At 52.1% G+C, this 12,662-nt stretch overlaps 1 protein-coding gene across 1 annotated transcript; it reads left to right on the top strand.

Moving 5' to 3' along the window:
• Positions 1-1,041: 1,041 nt before the first annotated feature.
• Positions 1,042-11,989, top strand: S1pr2 (sphingosine-1-phosphate receptor 2). Its single transcript, XM_021172392.2, has 2 exons — positions 1,042-1,324; positions 9,379-11,989. The coding sequence occupies exon 2, from the start codon at positions 9,419-9,421 to the stop codon at positions 10,475-10,477; it is 1,059 nt and encodes a 352-aa protein (XP_021028051.1). The 5' UTR covers positions 1,042-1,324; positions 9,379-9,418; the 3' UTR covers positions 10,478-11,989.
• The last annotated feature ends 673 nt before the right edge of the window (positions 11,990-12,662 follow it).

Genomic DNA, 12,662 nt, shown 5'->3' with positions numbered 1-12,662 from the left:
CACAGCCTGTTATTCTTTCTTTCTTTCTTTCTTTCTTTCTTTCTTTCTTTCTTTCTTTCTTTCTTTCTTTCTTTCTTTCTTTCTTTCTTTCTTTTTGAGACAGGGTTTCTCTGTGTAGCCCTGGCTGTCCTGGCACTCACTTTGTAGACCCTGCCTCTGCCTCCCGAGTGCTGGGATTAAAGGCATGCGCCACCACCGTCCGGCTTTGTTATTCTTTTTTAAATGCATTTATTATTATTGTACATGTATCAGTGAGTGAATGTAGGTGCAGCAATGCCAGTGTGCCCTGTGGAGGTCAGAGGCCAACTTTGCTTCCAGGGACTGACCTCAGGTCAGGCTTCCAGACAAGCTCTTTCCCCTCCCTGCCTAGTGGAGCTGGACAGCTGACCTTCTGTCACTCACTCTAATTTTGGATTTTTTTTCACCCTGGGTTGTTTGGAAGGAAGGAGCCAACAGGATCATGTGATCCAGACTGGCCTTGAACTCTAAAACAAACCTCCTGCTTCTACTTTACAAGTTTGGAATTAGAGGCCCTAGCCACCATTCCATATTTTTGCAGTGTTGAGGATGCATGCTAGGCAAACACTCAACCACCTGCATCCACATCCCTGCCTGTTGTTTTTCAGAAAGGGTCTTGAGCAGGCAGTGGCTAAGATCCTCCCACCTCCCAGGTGGCAGATGTTGGGATGACAGGCATACGTGCCACAAAGCCCAGTTGGATCTGGGAGTTCTTACCAAGTCTTCTGTTTGGGGGGCTGGGTGTGATATATTGTAGGAATTTATTTCTTGTAGAAACACATAGTAGGTGCTTAATCTTGAATTGCTGAGTTCTCCCGTAGTAGGTAAGTGTGATTTCCTCCATTTCCAGGTCCCAGGCATCAGCCTGGCGCTAAGCCAAATGGAATACAGTTGTTTCAGTACTAGGCCACCTGGGTTAAGAGAGCTGTGACGTCACGCGGCCGTGACATCATGCCACGGCAGTTCTCACGAGTGGGGGTTGGGAGGATCAGGGCAGGAGTGTGTGTGTGGGGGTGCGGACAAAGGGGCCCTGCTCTTCCCCAGTGGCGCGCCCTGGCTAACTGGCGGGCCACATCTGGAATTCATTGCAAGTCGCCGCCGGAAAGAGGAGGAGAGGAGGGCGGGGCGAGCACGGAGTTGGGGCCGGAGGCAGCGGCTCTGCCCGCCTCTCTCTTGTCCTGGGTCCCCAACTCCGGGACATAGACCGAGCACAGCCAACAGTCTCCAAAACCAACCACTGGCTGTCCCGGGGCGCAGACGCCAAGGCCACTCAGGCCAGGGCAGGGACCCCGGCCGGCCTAGCCAGGTGAGCGCGCGGGGCAGAGGGGAGGTTCGGATCTGGGCGGCCGCGGTCCACCTAGACCCTGAGATCCCAGCTGGGGGGCCCGGTCCGGGGTCAGGCGCTCGTACAGGCGTTGCACGCGCTGTTCCAGGCTCTGCTGCACCGAGGGAACGGATCATCTACCGTGCGCCCCTGCCCACTTCTCCAGGCAGCTCGCCACCTACTCAGTGGCGCACCCCCAGACTGAGCTCCCCGCCTTCCTTCGGGCAGGAAGTTGGCGCTGAAGAGAAAGGCGGAATCCGAGCGCTTTGGGCTGGCGACTTTGCAAGACTGGTTGGGGGTTCTCAGGAAGCAGGGTTTGGGGCAGTAAGGTTGTTGGGGAGAGGTGCAGCATCCCTTCTTCTCTGTCTCCGGCTAGGATGAAAGGTGCTACGTACGAGCGAGCAGCGAAAGCTCTCAGAGTTCATGGGCGGGGTCCCCGGCGAAGGCCGTCGCCCCACCGCCAGTGAGACTAGTTTTTGCCTCAGTTTCCAGTTAGTTGCCCCTCTCTTTCAGTCTCCCTTTCGGAAGAATCACTTTGTATCGAAGGAAAGGGACATTAACTGCAAAGTCCAGGTGTCTCCTCGTCCTAGCTCAGGGATGGGGCGTAGGAGTGAAGGAAGGCACGCGTGGCGTGGAGTCCGCGTTGTCGCGGGCTACACGGCGTTGGGACCTCGCCCCCTCTAGAGCATGGGTTGACTCACCCGGGGATTTCCACCTCCCCACCCCCGTCCCTATCCTTGTTGTTAGATGCCCGAGGCGACACCCGCAGAGCCTACTGTCCCCTGCGGGGCAACATGGTAGTAGCATCACTAAGGGGGGAGGGAATGAAGTAGCTGTAGTTACTCTCTCCAGTGCCCCAGGAATCTGGATATGGGGGGGCCTCTGGTGGGGTGCAGAAGTGTGGCCACCCCCTGTTGCCTTGTGCAGGATAGGGACATCCTGCGCGCGTGTCGGGGTCTCAGGAGAGAGAGATGGCGCCGCCCCAGCGCAAGCGAGTGTGGATACCACGCATTCCTCGGCCTGATAAGGAGCCGGAGAGTGCTGCCTGAGCCGGGCGGGTCTTACTGTCGCCAAGGAGACGCGGCCGGCTTCAGCTTCGTATAGTGGTTGGGTAGGGTGCTGCCAGGAGATGTCCCCATGCTTTGCATGCGAACGAGCCCCCCAATTTCAGGCTCTTTCATTCATTCATGCTCCTGCCTCGCTCGCACCAAGCAGGAGAGGCTGAGGGTGAATTTGGTAGCTGGCCTCACACGATACTGTGGAAAACAAGATCATTTCCGATGATAAAGTCAGATGCTCTGATAGAAATTAGGGGTGGTCTGTGCTGGGTAAAATGCCTCATTTCTTTAATCCCAGTGCTCAGGAGACTGAGTTAAGGGGCACTTTGTGAATTCAAGGCCAACCTGATCTACGTAATGAGTTTCTGGTCAACCCGGACTACACAGTAAGACCCTGTCCCAAAAACAAAACAAAAAGAGAAGAATAGTTCCTGAAGGCCTAGACAGTGACAGTCGAATGAAATCCAAAGATAAGATAGTCTGCCGGAAAAAGTGTTTGTGTGGGGGAGGGGGAGGGGGTCTGTGGGATATACCAGAGGCAACTACAGCAGGTCTCGACCTCAAATGGGCCTTGGGAGGTTAGTGTATGCCTGGGCCCTAGGGAGCTATAGAGATTGTGGCGATGGGAGGTGAGGATAAAAGTTCTGAGCTCTCGTCAGTTCTCCCCTGCAAGTTTGGTGGGCAGCAGACATGCAGGAGGGGCTACCACAGGCAACCAAAGCTTTTGAGGGATGGGGGAGCTCTGCGGAACTGGGAGGGAGTGGAGGGGAGTCACCAGGCTCCTTCAGCCTTCCTCTCCACTAATCTTTAAGTCCGGGTCTATCTCTCTTCCCTCACTCCAAACCCTTTCACTTGCTCCTCTTCCTCCTGTATTTTCTGCAGTCCTGGGAACCTAGGGCTTCAACATGATGCTGTGTCCCTAAGCTACACCAAGTTGTCCTTAATTTTATGTATTTATAGACAGGGTCTCACTATGTGGCTCTAGCTGTCCTGAAACTGTGTAGATCAGGCTGGTCTCAAATTCACAGAGCTCTGCATGTCTGACTCTGAATCCTGAGATTTAAAGTGCACAAACACACAGTGCTTTTCATAAATATACATACATGTGAAATATATATATATATATATTTAATATATGTATATATATTAAACTTACATTTATCTATTTTGTGGGCATGTGTATATGTGTGGGCATGTGTGTTTCATGACATGAGTATTCAGGTCAAAGAGAGTCATTTCTCTCTCTCACTCTCTCTCTCTCACTCACTATGTGGGTAGGTAGTGGGGCTGGATCAAGTCTCCAAGCTTGATGACAAGTGCTTTTAGCCAATGAACCATCTTAACATCTCCCAGCCCTTCCGTTTAAGTTTTACTTGAGTCAGGGTCTCCCTGTGCTTTCCAGGCTAACCTCCAACTCATTATGTAGCCTAGGCTGGTCTTGAACTTTCCATCTTCCTTCCTCAGCTTCCTGTGTAACTGGGATCATAGGTATAAACCAGCCAGGCTCATTTTCAGTTCAGAGCCCAGTCTCTAGTGGCAACTTCCCCTGCCTCTGAGAGGCAGTCTGGACCACTGTGGTGGAGGGGGACAGGTCTTGGAGTCTGGACAAAGGGAGGAGGCCGGCCTCTATCGGCCTGCAGAGTGACTCTTCCTCCAAGGTCCGACCCTTTGGGCTAGCTTCCTCTTTCTGGAAATCCTTAAACCGCTTAAGCTCCTGTCTTTGGTTAGAAAGGTTCTAGGAGGGAAGAGGTGACTGGAGAGACAGTCTAGACCCAGTTTCCCTTCCTTTGGAGGACAGTGTGCACGTGTGTGTAGGGTGTGTTTGGTGTGTGTCTGTGTGTGTGCAGTGTATGGGTGTACTGTGTGTGTACTGTGTGTGGTTTGTGTGTGTGTGTGTGGTGTGTCTCTGTGTTTTGTGTGTTTTGTATAGGGTGTGTGTGGTGTGTGTCTGTGTGCAGTGTGTGTGTACAGTGTGTGTAGGGTGTGTGTCTCTGTGTGTGTGTGGTGTGTCTGTGTGGTTTGTGTGGTGTGTGTGTGTGGTATGTGTGGTGTGTGTAGTGTGTGTGGTATGTGTGGTGTGTGGTGTATGTGTGGTTTGTGTATATATGTATGGAATGTGTGTGTTTGGGGTGTGTGTGTGTGGTATGTAGTGTGTTTGGGGTGTGTGTTTGGTGCGTGCGTGCGTGTGTGTGTGTGTGTGTGTGTGTGTGTATGTGTGTGTGTGTGTGTGTGTATGTGCACCCCAGAGTCTTAGCCTTGGTATAAGCTGTGAGTATAGATACATTCACTGTCTTCCCTCCCTTGGAAGACAGACTTTCTGGTCAGTCCCTGGGGTGCTCTGGCGGGGCTGGTCACATTTCTGCAGGAAATGGCCATAATTCTTTCTCTTCTACTCTGCCAGACTGGAGAAGAGGTGGGAGTCTCTGAGGGGGGGTGGGTAAGGCACATACCCTGAGCTTCTCACCCACCAGGCTTGGAATTGGGGGGGGGGAGTTGATTCTCAATAATGAACCCCAAGAGGGGCCCAGATGATCGGGGCAGCCTGGAGGCGTCTAAGGGAGGGTGACCCCGCGGTCAAGCTGTGGTTCAAACAGCCCCACGGGGACAATCACACTGCTCCTCAAGAGCAGCTTCCAAAGGGGGTGCCCCCCCCCAGCCGGACCAATCGGATGCGGGGGATGCATGGAAAATGAGCCAATCAAGCTCCGGGCTGAAGACCTGGCTTGGTAAAAAGGATGTGTGGCCTAGGCCAAGCTGGCCTGGGACCAGCTCTAAGGAGCTGAGGGCATTGGGGCGCCTGGGGCTCTGTCCAGGCAGGGAAACAAGGAGCCACTGTGTGAGGATCTGGGTGGGGCAGCTGTCCCTGAGGACACGTACAAGCTCTTCTCTGTTCCCAAAGTAGGACGGATGTCCCCTCGCCCAGGGGGTGGGCAGCAGCTGTCTCTGTAAATCCCCTCAAAGGCTAGGGTACCCAACCGAGGGGACATCCGGGAAAGGAGATGTCTGGGCGACCCCGGAAGCCCCCCGTCATTCTCAGTGCTCACTAGGAACCGGCTCAACCAGCCAGCGTCTGGAACGGCGCTCTTTCTGGGAAACACGTGGCTCTTGTCAGGCCTCTTTCCAAGCCCAGGCTGGGGAGACTTCATAACATGTGGGCCCTTCCTGTAACCAAGTGCTGGAGGACTCTCCTACTCTGCTCCAGCCCCTCCGAGATTCCCCCTACCCGACTCTAGCTGGCCATGGTGTGTTCAGCATCTCATGTTCTCTGCCCACACAGATTCTCCCTCCTTCCCCTATCCCTTCCCCGGGCTCAGCTCAGTTTTCCTTGCAAAGGAGGGGTGGGTGACTCAGACCTTTCATGAAAACAAATTTCTAACCTCTCTGCCTGCCTCTCTGCTCAGACTGCTGGGGTGGGGTGGGGCCTTCACAGCTCATATACCCCCCTCCTGGCCCCTCTGCACAGGCTGCTCCATCCGGGCCCCCTTCACAGCTCAAATGACTTTAGCAGCTACCCTGGTCTCTCAGACGTGTCACTAGTGACCCTCTTCATTCTCTCCATTCCCACCCCCAGCCTTCCCCACACCGGATGTGACAGAGGCTCCACCATGTTTGTTCCAGGGGCTTGACACATCTGGATTGCATCCTGGCACTAGAGGGGGTGCCAGCGCCCTGCCCACCCCCCAGGGACCCTGTGCCCTTGTGTAGTGTGAGATGGTGGGGATGGAAACCAGCTGTTAGTGAGTGGGTTGGTTTTTTCTCTTCTTTTTTCTTTCTTTTTTTTTTTTTTTTTGGCTAAGTCAGCATCTTTTCCCAGAAGATGGAGTGGATGGAGGCAGCCCAAAGCTGGTGTGTGTTGAGAAAGGGAGCACTGAAGACGCTGGCTAATACTTGTTGGATATTTCCTCTGCTCTGTGTGTGTTGTGTATGTAGGTGCATGTACGTGTGTGTGCACATGAGTGTGTGTGCCCGAGAACATGGTCACCTACTGCTCCTCAGATTCTATCCCATCTATGTTTTGCTTTGTTTTTTTGGGACCGGGTCTCTCAGTTGCCTGAGACTGTCCAAGATTAGATTGAAAGACCGTGTGCCCGGGGATACTCCTGTCTGCTTGCCCAGTGCTGGGTCACAGATTTAAGCCCTCACCCTTGATTTGTTTATTTGTTTTGAGACAGTGTAGCCTTGGCTGTCTTGGATTAGCTCTGTAGACTAGGCTGGCCTTGAACTCAGAGATCAGCCTGCTCTACTTCCTCAGTGCTGGGATTAAAGGCATGCACCGCCACCACCCAGCTCACCCTAGGCCTTTTGTGTAAGTGCTGGGCATTAGACTCAGGTTGTATATATTTACAAGGCAAGCATTCTACCAGCCTGTCTCTGCAGGCCCTGCATATATCTTTGTCTTTTTAGATTTCTTTCCACTGAGCTTCTGGGGAGATCCACCTGTCCGAAACTCCCACATGTTACCATTATTGGCCTTATTAAATGTGGGGATCAAACTCAGACCCTCACATTGAGAAGGCAAGTGCTTTACCCACCAAGTTGTCTCCCCAGCTTCTGTGCAGCCGTTCCCTTCCTTTCTCCTGGTCCTCCTTCCTTCCCCTTTTAAAGTTTATTGTGTTTATTATTATGGGGGAAGGCATGATGTGTGTGTGAGTGTGGGCACACCCATGCCACTGGCACCCGATGTGGAGGTCAGAGGACAATTCTGGAGAGTCAGTCCTCTTCTACCATAGCTTTGGGGACTCATGGCGTCAGGCTTGCTCAGCAAGTATGCTTACCCATTCAGCCATCTTTTATGCCCTTTCCATCCATCTTTTTCTGGTCCCACTCTTGTCCAGGCTGGTCGTGAACTCTCGGGCCAAAGTTCATGACACCTTGGGTGCTGTGATTACAGGTGCACAGAGGTCTCACACATCCTTGAAAACGATTTCCTCATCCCTTATGGAGAGACCGTTTTGGTACCCATTGTGCAGATGGGTATGTTGGGACTAAGAGGCTGAGGCTTCAGTAGCTCACTCTCTGGGTGTCAGATTTGGAGTGGGAACTCTGCCGCCAAAGTCTATGTCCTTCAGGATAGTACAGCTCTGGGAAGCTTGGACCTTAGGGCCGTCCTAGTGTCTCCCCAAGTTCTTATCTTTGGGTGTGCCCCTGGCCTCAAGGCTTAGTCCCAGCCTGGAATCAGGGCAGTGGGTGGTAATGAGCAGGGGTTTGTGCTGGTGGTAATAAGAATCTTGCTGACCCAGGTCAGCAGACAGCATTGAAGCCTGAGGCTCCTGTGTGTAGGACAGAGTGACAGGCTGTCCAACCACTCCCTGAGGCTTGTTCTGTGGGAAGGCAGGTAGGTTTCTAGGACTCCAGAGGATCTTCTGTGTGTTTCTTTTTCTTGAGACAGGATCTTGCTGTGCAGCTCAGGCTGCCTGGGATGTGTAGCAACCCTCTGACTCTGCCTTCTGAGGCTACCACTATGCCTGACTATTTTTTTTTGTTTTTTTTTTTGTTTTTTGAGACAAGGTTTTCCTGTGTAGCCTAGCTGTCCTGGAAGTCACTCTGTAGACCAGTCAGCCCTCAAACTCACAGAGATCCACCTGCCTCTGCCTCCCAAGTGCTGGGACTAAAGGTGTACACCACCACCAACCAGCTTGGTTTTAGGCCACCAACCCTAGCCTTTTCTTTTTTTAAAGAAACATTTATTTTATTTTTATGTAAGTACACTGTAGCTGTCTTCAGACACACCAGAAGAGGGCATCAGATCCCATTACAGATGGTTGTGAGCCACCATGTGGTTGCTGGGAATTGAATTCAGGACCTCTGGAAGAACAGTCTGTGTTCTTAATCACTGAGCCATCTCTCCAGCTTTATGCCTAACTTTAAAAAAAAAATTTAAATAAATTTTTATTTCTTTAAGTAGGAGTGGGTGGGTAGGGGAGCAGGGGGGGTATAGGGAACTTTCGGGATAGCATTTGAAATGTAAATAAAGAAAATATCTAATAAAATAAAAAAATTTTTAAAAGACAACCAAAAACATTTTTTTTTATTTCTTTAAAGAAGAAATATATCATTATCCCCTCTGCCCACTCCTTTCTCCACCCATCCCTTGCAAAGCCCTGCTCTCTCCCTCAGCTTTATGGCCTCCATTCCTTTCTCTATATATATATTCCTAAAAATATAAATACAACCTGTTCAGCTCATACAATGTTTCTTGTACAAATATCATTTCAGGGCTAACCATTTGGCATTGGATTTGGTTTGTTGGTTTGTTGGTTTCTGAGGCAGGCTGGCCTCAGACTCACGGAGGGAGACCTGCCTGCCTGCCTGCCTCTGCATTCCCACTGCTAAGCTTCAGCACATCCTGTGTAGTCCAGACTGTCTTCTCCAGCTTGCTTCATAGCCAAGATGACCATGACCTCAATCCTGCTTCTACCTTCCAAGTGATGGGGTTACAGATATGAACTACCATGTCTCTTGTGTGTGCCCTGCTAAGGTCAGAACCCTGGATTTCATGCATGTCAGGCAAGCTCTCTACCAAGTGAGTTACAGCCCTAGCACTCTGTTTTTTGTTTCTGAGACAGAATCTCACTATGTAGACCTCACATAGTTTAGCACACCTTTGATCCCAACACTTAGGAGGCAGCGGCAGGTAGAACTCTGTGAGTTCCAGGCCATCCGGGGCCACACAGTGAGATTCTGTCTTAAAACCAAATAAAACATCAAGAGACAACAACGAAAACAGGCGACTGTTGCTCCGGGCTTACTGGCTGCCTACCCTATCACTTGGTAGTTTGGTCACCTTGAAAAACTGAGGTGACTTCTCTAAGCATTCTGCCCGTCGCATGAAGGGTCAGTGATAAATGTAGCTCCCCTGGGGTCACTCACTGAGAACTTGGAGCTAGACCCTGTAGCTCTGCAGTCCTGGTTCAGAGTCCCTGCAAAAGCCACAACCGTGACCTGCTGTCCCCTTTTCTGTCCCTCTCTCCTCTGCAGTGCTCAGCCCCATGGCCCCAGCCGGCCACTGAGCCCCACCATGGGCGGCTTATACTCAGAGTACCTCAATCCTGAGAAGGTTCTGGAACACTACAATTACACCAAGGAGACGCTGGACATGCAGGAGACCACCTCCCGCAAGGTGGCCTCAGCCTTCATCATCATCTTGTGCTGCGCCATCGTGGTGGAGAATCTTCTGGTGCTAATTGCAGTGGCCAGGAACAGCAAGTTCCACTCAGCAATGTACCTGTTCCTTGGCAACCTGGCATTCTCCGACCTGCTGGCAGGTGTGGCCTTCGTGGCCAACACCTTACTCTCAGGGCACGTCACTCTGTCCTTAACTCCCGTGCAGTGGTTTGCCCGAGAGGGTTCCGCCTTCATCACGCTCTCCGCCTCGGTCTTTAGCCTCCTGGCCATTGCCATCGAGAGACAAGTGGCCCTCGCCAAGGTCAAGCTCTACGGCAGTGACAAAAGCTGCCGAATGCTGATGCTCATCGGGGCCTCTTGGCTGATATCGCTGATTCTGGGTGGCTTGCCCATCCTGGGCTGGAATTGTCTGAACCAGCTGGAGGCCTGCTCCACTGTGCTGCCTCTCTATGCTAAGCACTACGTGCTCTGCGTGGTCACCATCTTCTCTGTCATCTTACTGGCTATAGTGGCTCTGTACGTCCGAATTTACTTTGTAGTCCGCTCCAGCCACGCGGATGTTGCTGGTCCTCAGACGCTGGCCCTGCTCAAGACGGTCACCATCGTACTGGGTGTTTTCATCATCTGCTGGCTGCCGGCTTTTAGCATCCTTCTCTTAGACTCCACCTGTCCCGTTCGGGCCTGCCCTGTCCTCTACAAAGCCCATTATTTTTTTGCCTTTGCCACCCTTAACTCACTGCTCAATCCTGTTATCTATACGTGGCGTAGCCGGGACCTTCGGAGGGAGGTGCTGCGGCCCCTGCAGTGCTGGCGGAGAGGGAAGGGAGTGACGGGTCGCAGAGGTGGGAACCCTGGTCACCGACTCCTGCCCCTCCGCAGCTCCAGCTCCCTGGAGAGAGGCATGCATATGCCTACATCACCGACGTTTCTGGAGGGTAACACAGTGGTCTGAGGAGAAAATGTGAACTGATATTTAACCAAGCCACAGAGAGCTCTGTGGGGAGAGACCAGGTGACCTCATGATGTCCCTCAGTGCTGCAGGTCTGGAGAAACTGACCACAGCTCATAGGTCAGGTGGCCAGCGGAGGCACTGACTAATCAGATTGTAGTACTGTGGCTGTGGGGACCATTAAGGGCCTAGGGTGACAGTAGGCTGGAGCTTAGGGCTAGACATTTGCCACTTGATACAAAGGGTGTCAGCATTCTGTCTGTCCTATCTTCCAGCCCCCCTGGTTCCCGTCCTGCCGCCTCCTTGTTAGGGCCTCTCTACATAGCCTTGACTGGCTAGAACTTGCTATGCAGACCAGGCTGACCTGGAGCTCACAGCTGTCTATCTAACTGTCTGTGTTCTGAGGGCTGGGTAGCAGCTCACCCAGCTCCTGCCCTCTTCCATAAACAACCTTAGGCCGCCGGAGGAAAAACTGTCCCCAGCGGACCCAAGGCTTCTTCCCTGTCTCTCTGAGGCCTGAATCCACAGCTTCCCCAATTTCATCAACTGCTGCTTCTTCTCTTTCCTTTCATATTCGGGGAAAGGAAACCACTGTGGGGGCAGGGAGGAGTCCTGACATCCCAGTCTTTATTCTCAGATCTCATTGGCCACTTGCTTTAATGGTGAGCCGAGAGGGATCGGGTGAGGCAGTATGGGGCAGCTGTTGAGGAGACGTTGGGCTCTCACTCTTGGGGAGGTATTAGTCCTGGAACTCCTCCCCCCACACCCAGCCTTTCTCCCCATGAGCTCATCACCCCTTCATCCTATCCCAGGTACCACGGCCCCTAAGGCAGGGCAGCCTTGAGCTGGACATGGCTGCTTGCAATTTGTCTGTGCTGTTTTTAAAAATTGGGACAGGGTCTCCTGTAGCCCAGGTTGGTCTCCAGCTCACTGTGTAGCCAAGACTGGCTTTGGACTTCTGATCCTCCTGCCTCCACTTCTGGAGTGCCAGTATCTGTATCACAGGGGTGTACCACCACCACCTGTCTTGAAAATTACCATGAATGACATAGTTCACATAGCCATGGTGGCCAAGGACACTCCTGGGCACTCTTACTGCATCTTCCCTTGAAGGACTTTGCTAAATCCTGTGGAGAAATAGAAAATCCAATACGGTACAAACTGTATTTATACGTGTCTGTGTGTCAATGTGGGGTCTGTGACCTCCTATCCCAGTGTGGGTGCTGTCTGACCTCTTCTGTGCACATCCATATCAAGACTGCTAGAGAGATAGACGGGGGTGGGGTGGGGTGTGTCTGTGGGGGTCTGGCCATGATCAGGCCTCCTGGGAATTGCTGATTCATCTCTCCCACGAATAGAAACCTCTACCTTGAAGAAATGTGTGAAAGAAAAGGCTGAAGAGGGGGAGATTTGGGAGGCAAGGAGCCCGTCGGGAGTGTGTCTCCCTCATATAGCTTCCCAGATGTCCTCCTTGTGCTGGAAACCCAGATCTGGGCCAATAAACAGTTCAATTTCTCTTGCTGCGGTTATGTGTGGTGTGCATGTGTGTGTGTGTGTGTGTGTGTGTTGAAGGCAGACATTTCTGACCATTCGTGGCCTACCAAGGCACCCCAGCTATCCCCCACTCCCTCACTCTTAGCTCTGTCTGAGCTGGAATTGCATGCTGTGGCTTCTGAGAAATAACTGGCCAACCTTGACCTTTTCCCTGGCCTGTTGGGAGGCCATCTGGCTCCTCACAGTGACTCATTCCGCCCAGGGCCACCATGTTTTCCTTCAACGATACACCTTAGCAGGTGGGTTTCCACTCTTCTCCATCCCAAGTCTGTTCACAGTGTGGATGCTGGAGTTAGGGAGTTGGAGAGGTGTTCTTAGGGGGACAAGCAAGCCCAGACGCCCCTACAGGGTTACTATTTCCCAAACTCAGGGACCACCATCAATACTTTCTTTTATAAGATTTATTTTTTTAGATTTTCTCTCTCCCTCTCTCTCTCTCTCTCTCTCTCTCTCTCTCTCTCTCTCTCTCTGTGTGTGTGTGTATGTGTGTAAGATATTCTGGTATGCCCGTGCTTGTAGTGCCTGAGCAGGCCAGGGGCATTGGATTCTATGGTGATTGTAATTGGCCTGTTGTGCATGCTAGGAACAGAACACAGGCCTTCCAGAAGAGCAGGAAGTGCTCCTAACCATGGAA

This window comes from Mus caroli, unplaced genomic scaffold (assembly GCF_978045245.1).
Source record: "Mus caroli unplaced genomic scaffold, Mus_caroli_1 scaffold_11, whole genome shotgun sequence".
NCBI classification, from domain to species: Eukaryota; Metazoa; Chordata; class Mammalia; order Rodentia; family Muridae; genus Mus; species Mus caroli.
Note: the sequence above shows the minus strand (reverse complement) of the source record. Positions and strands in the feature narration are given on the sequence as shown.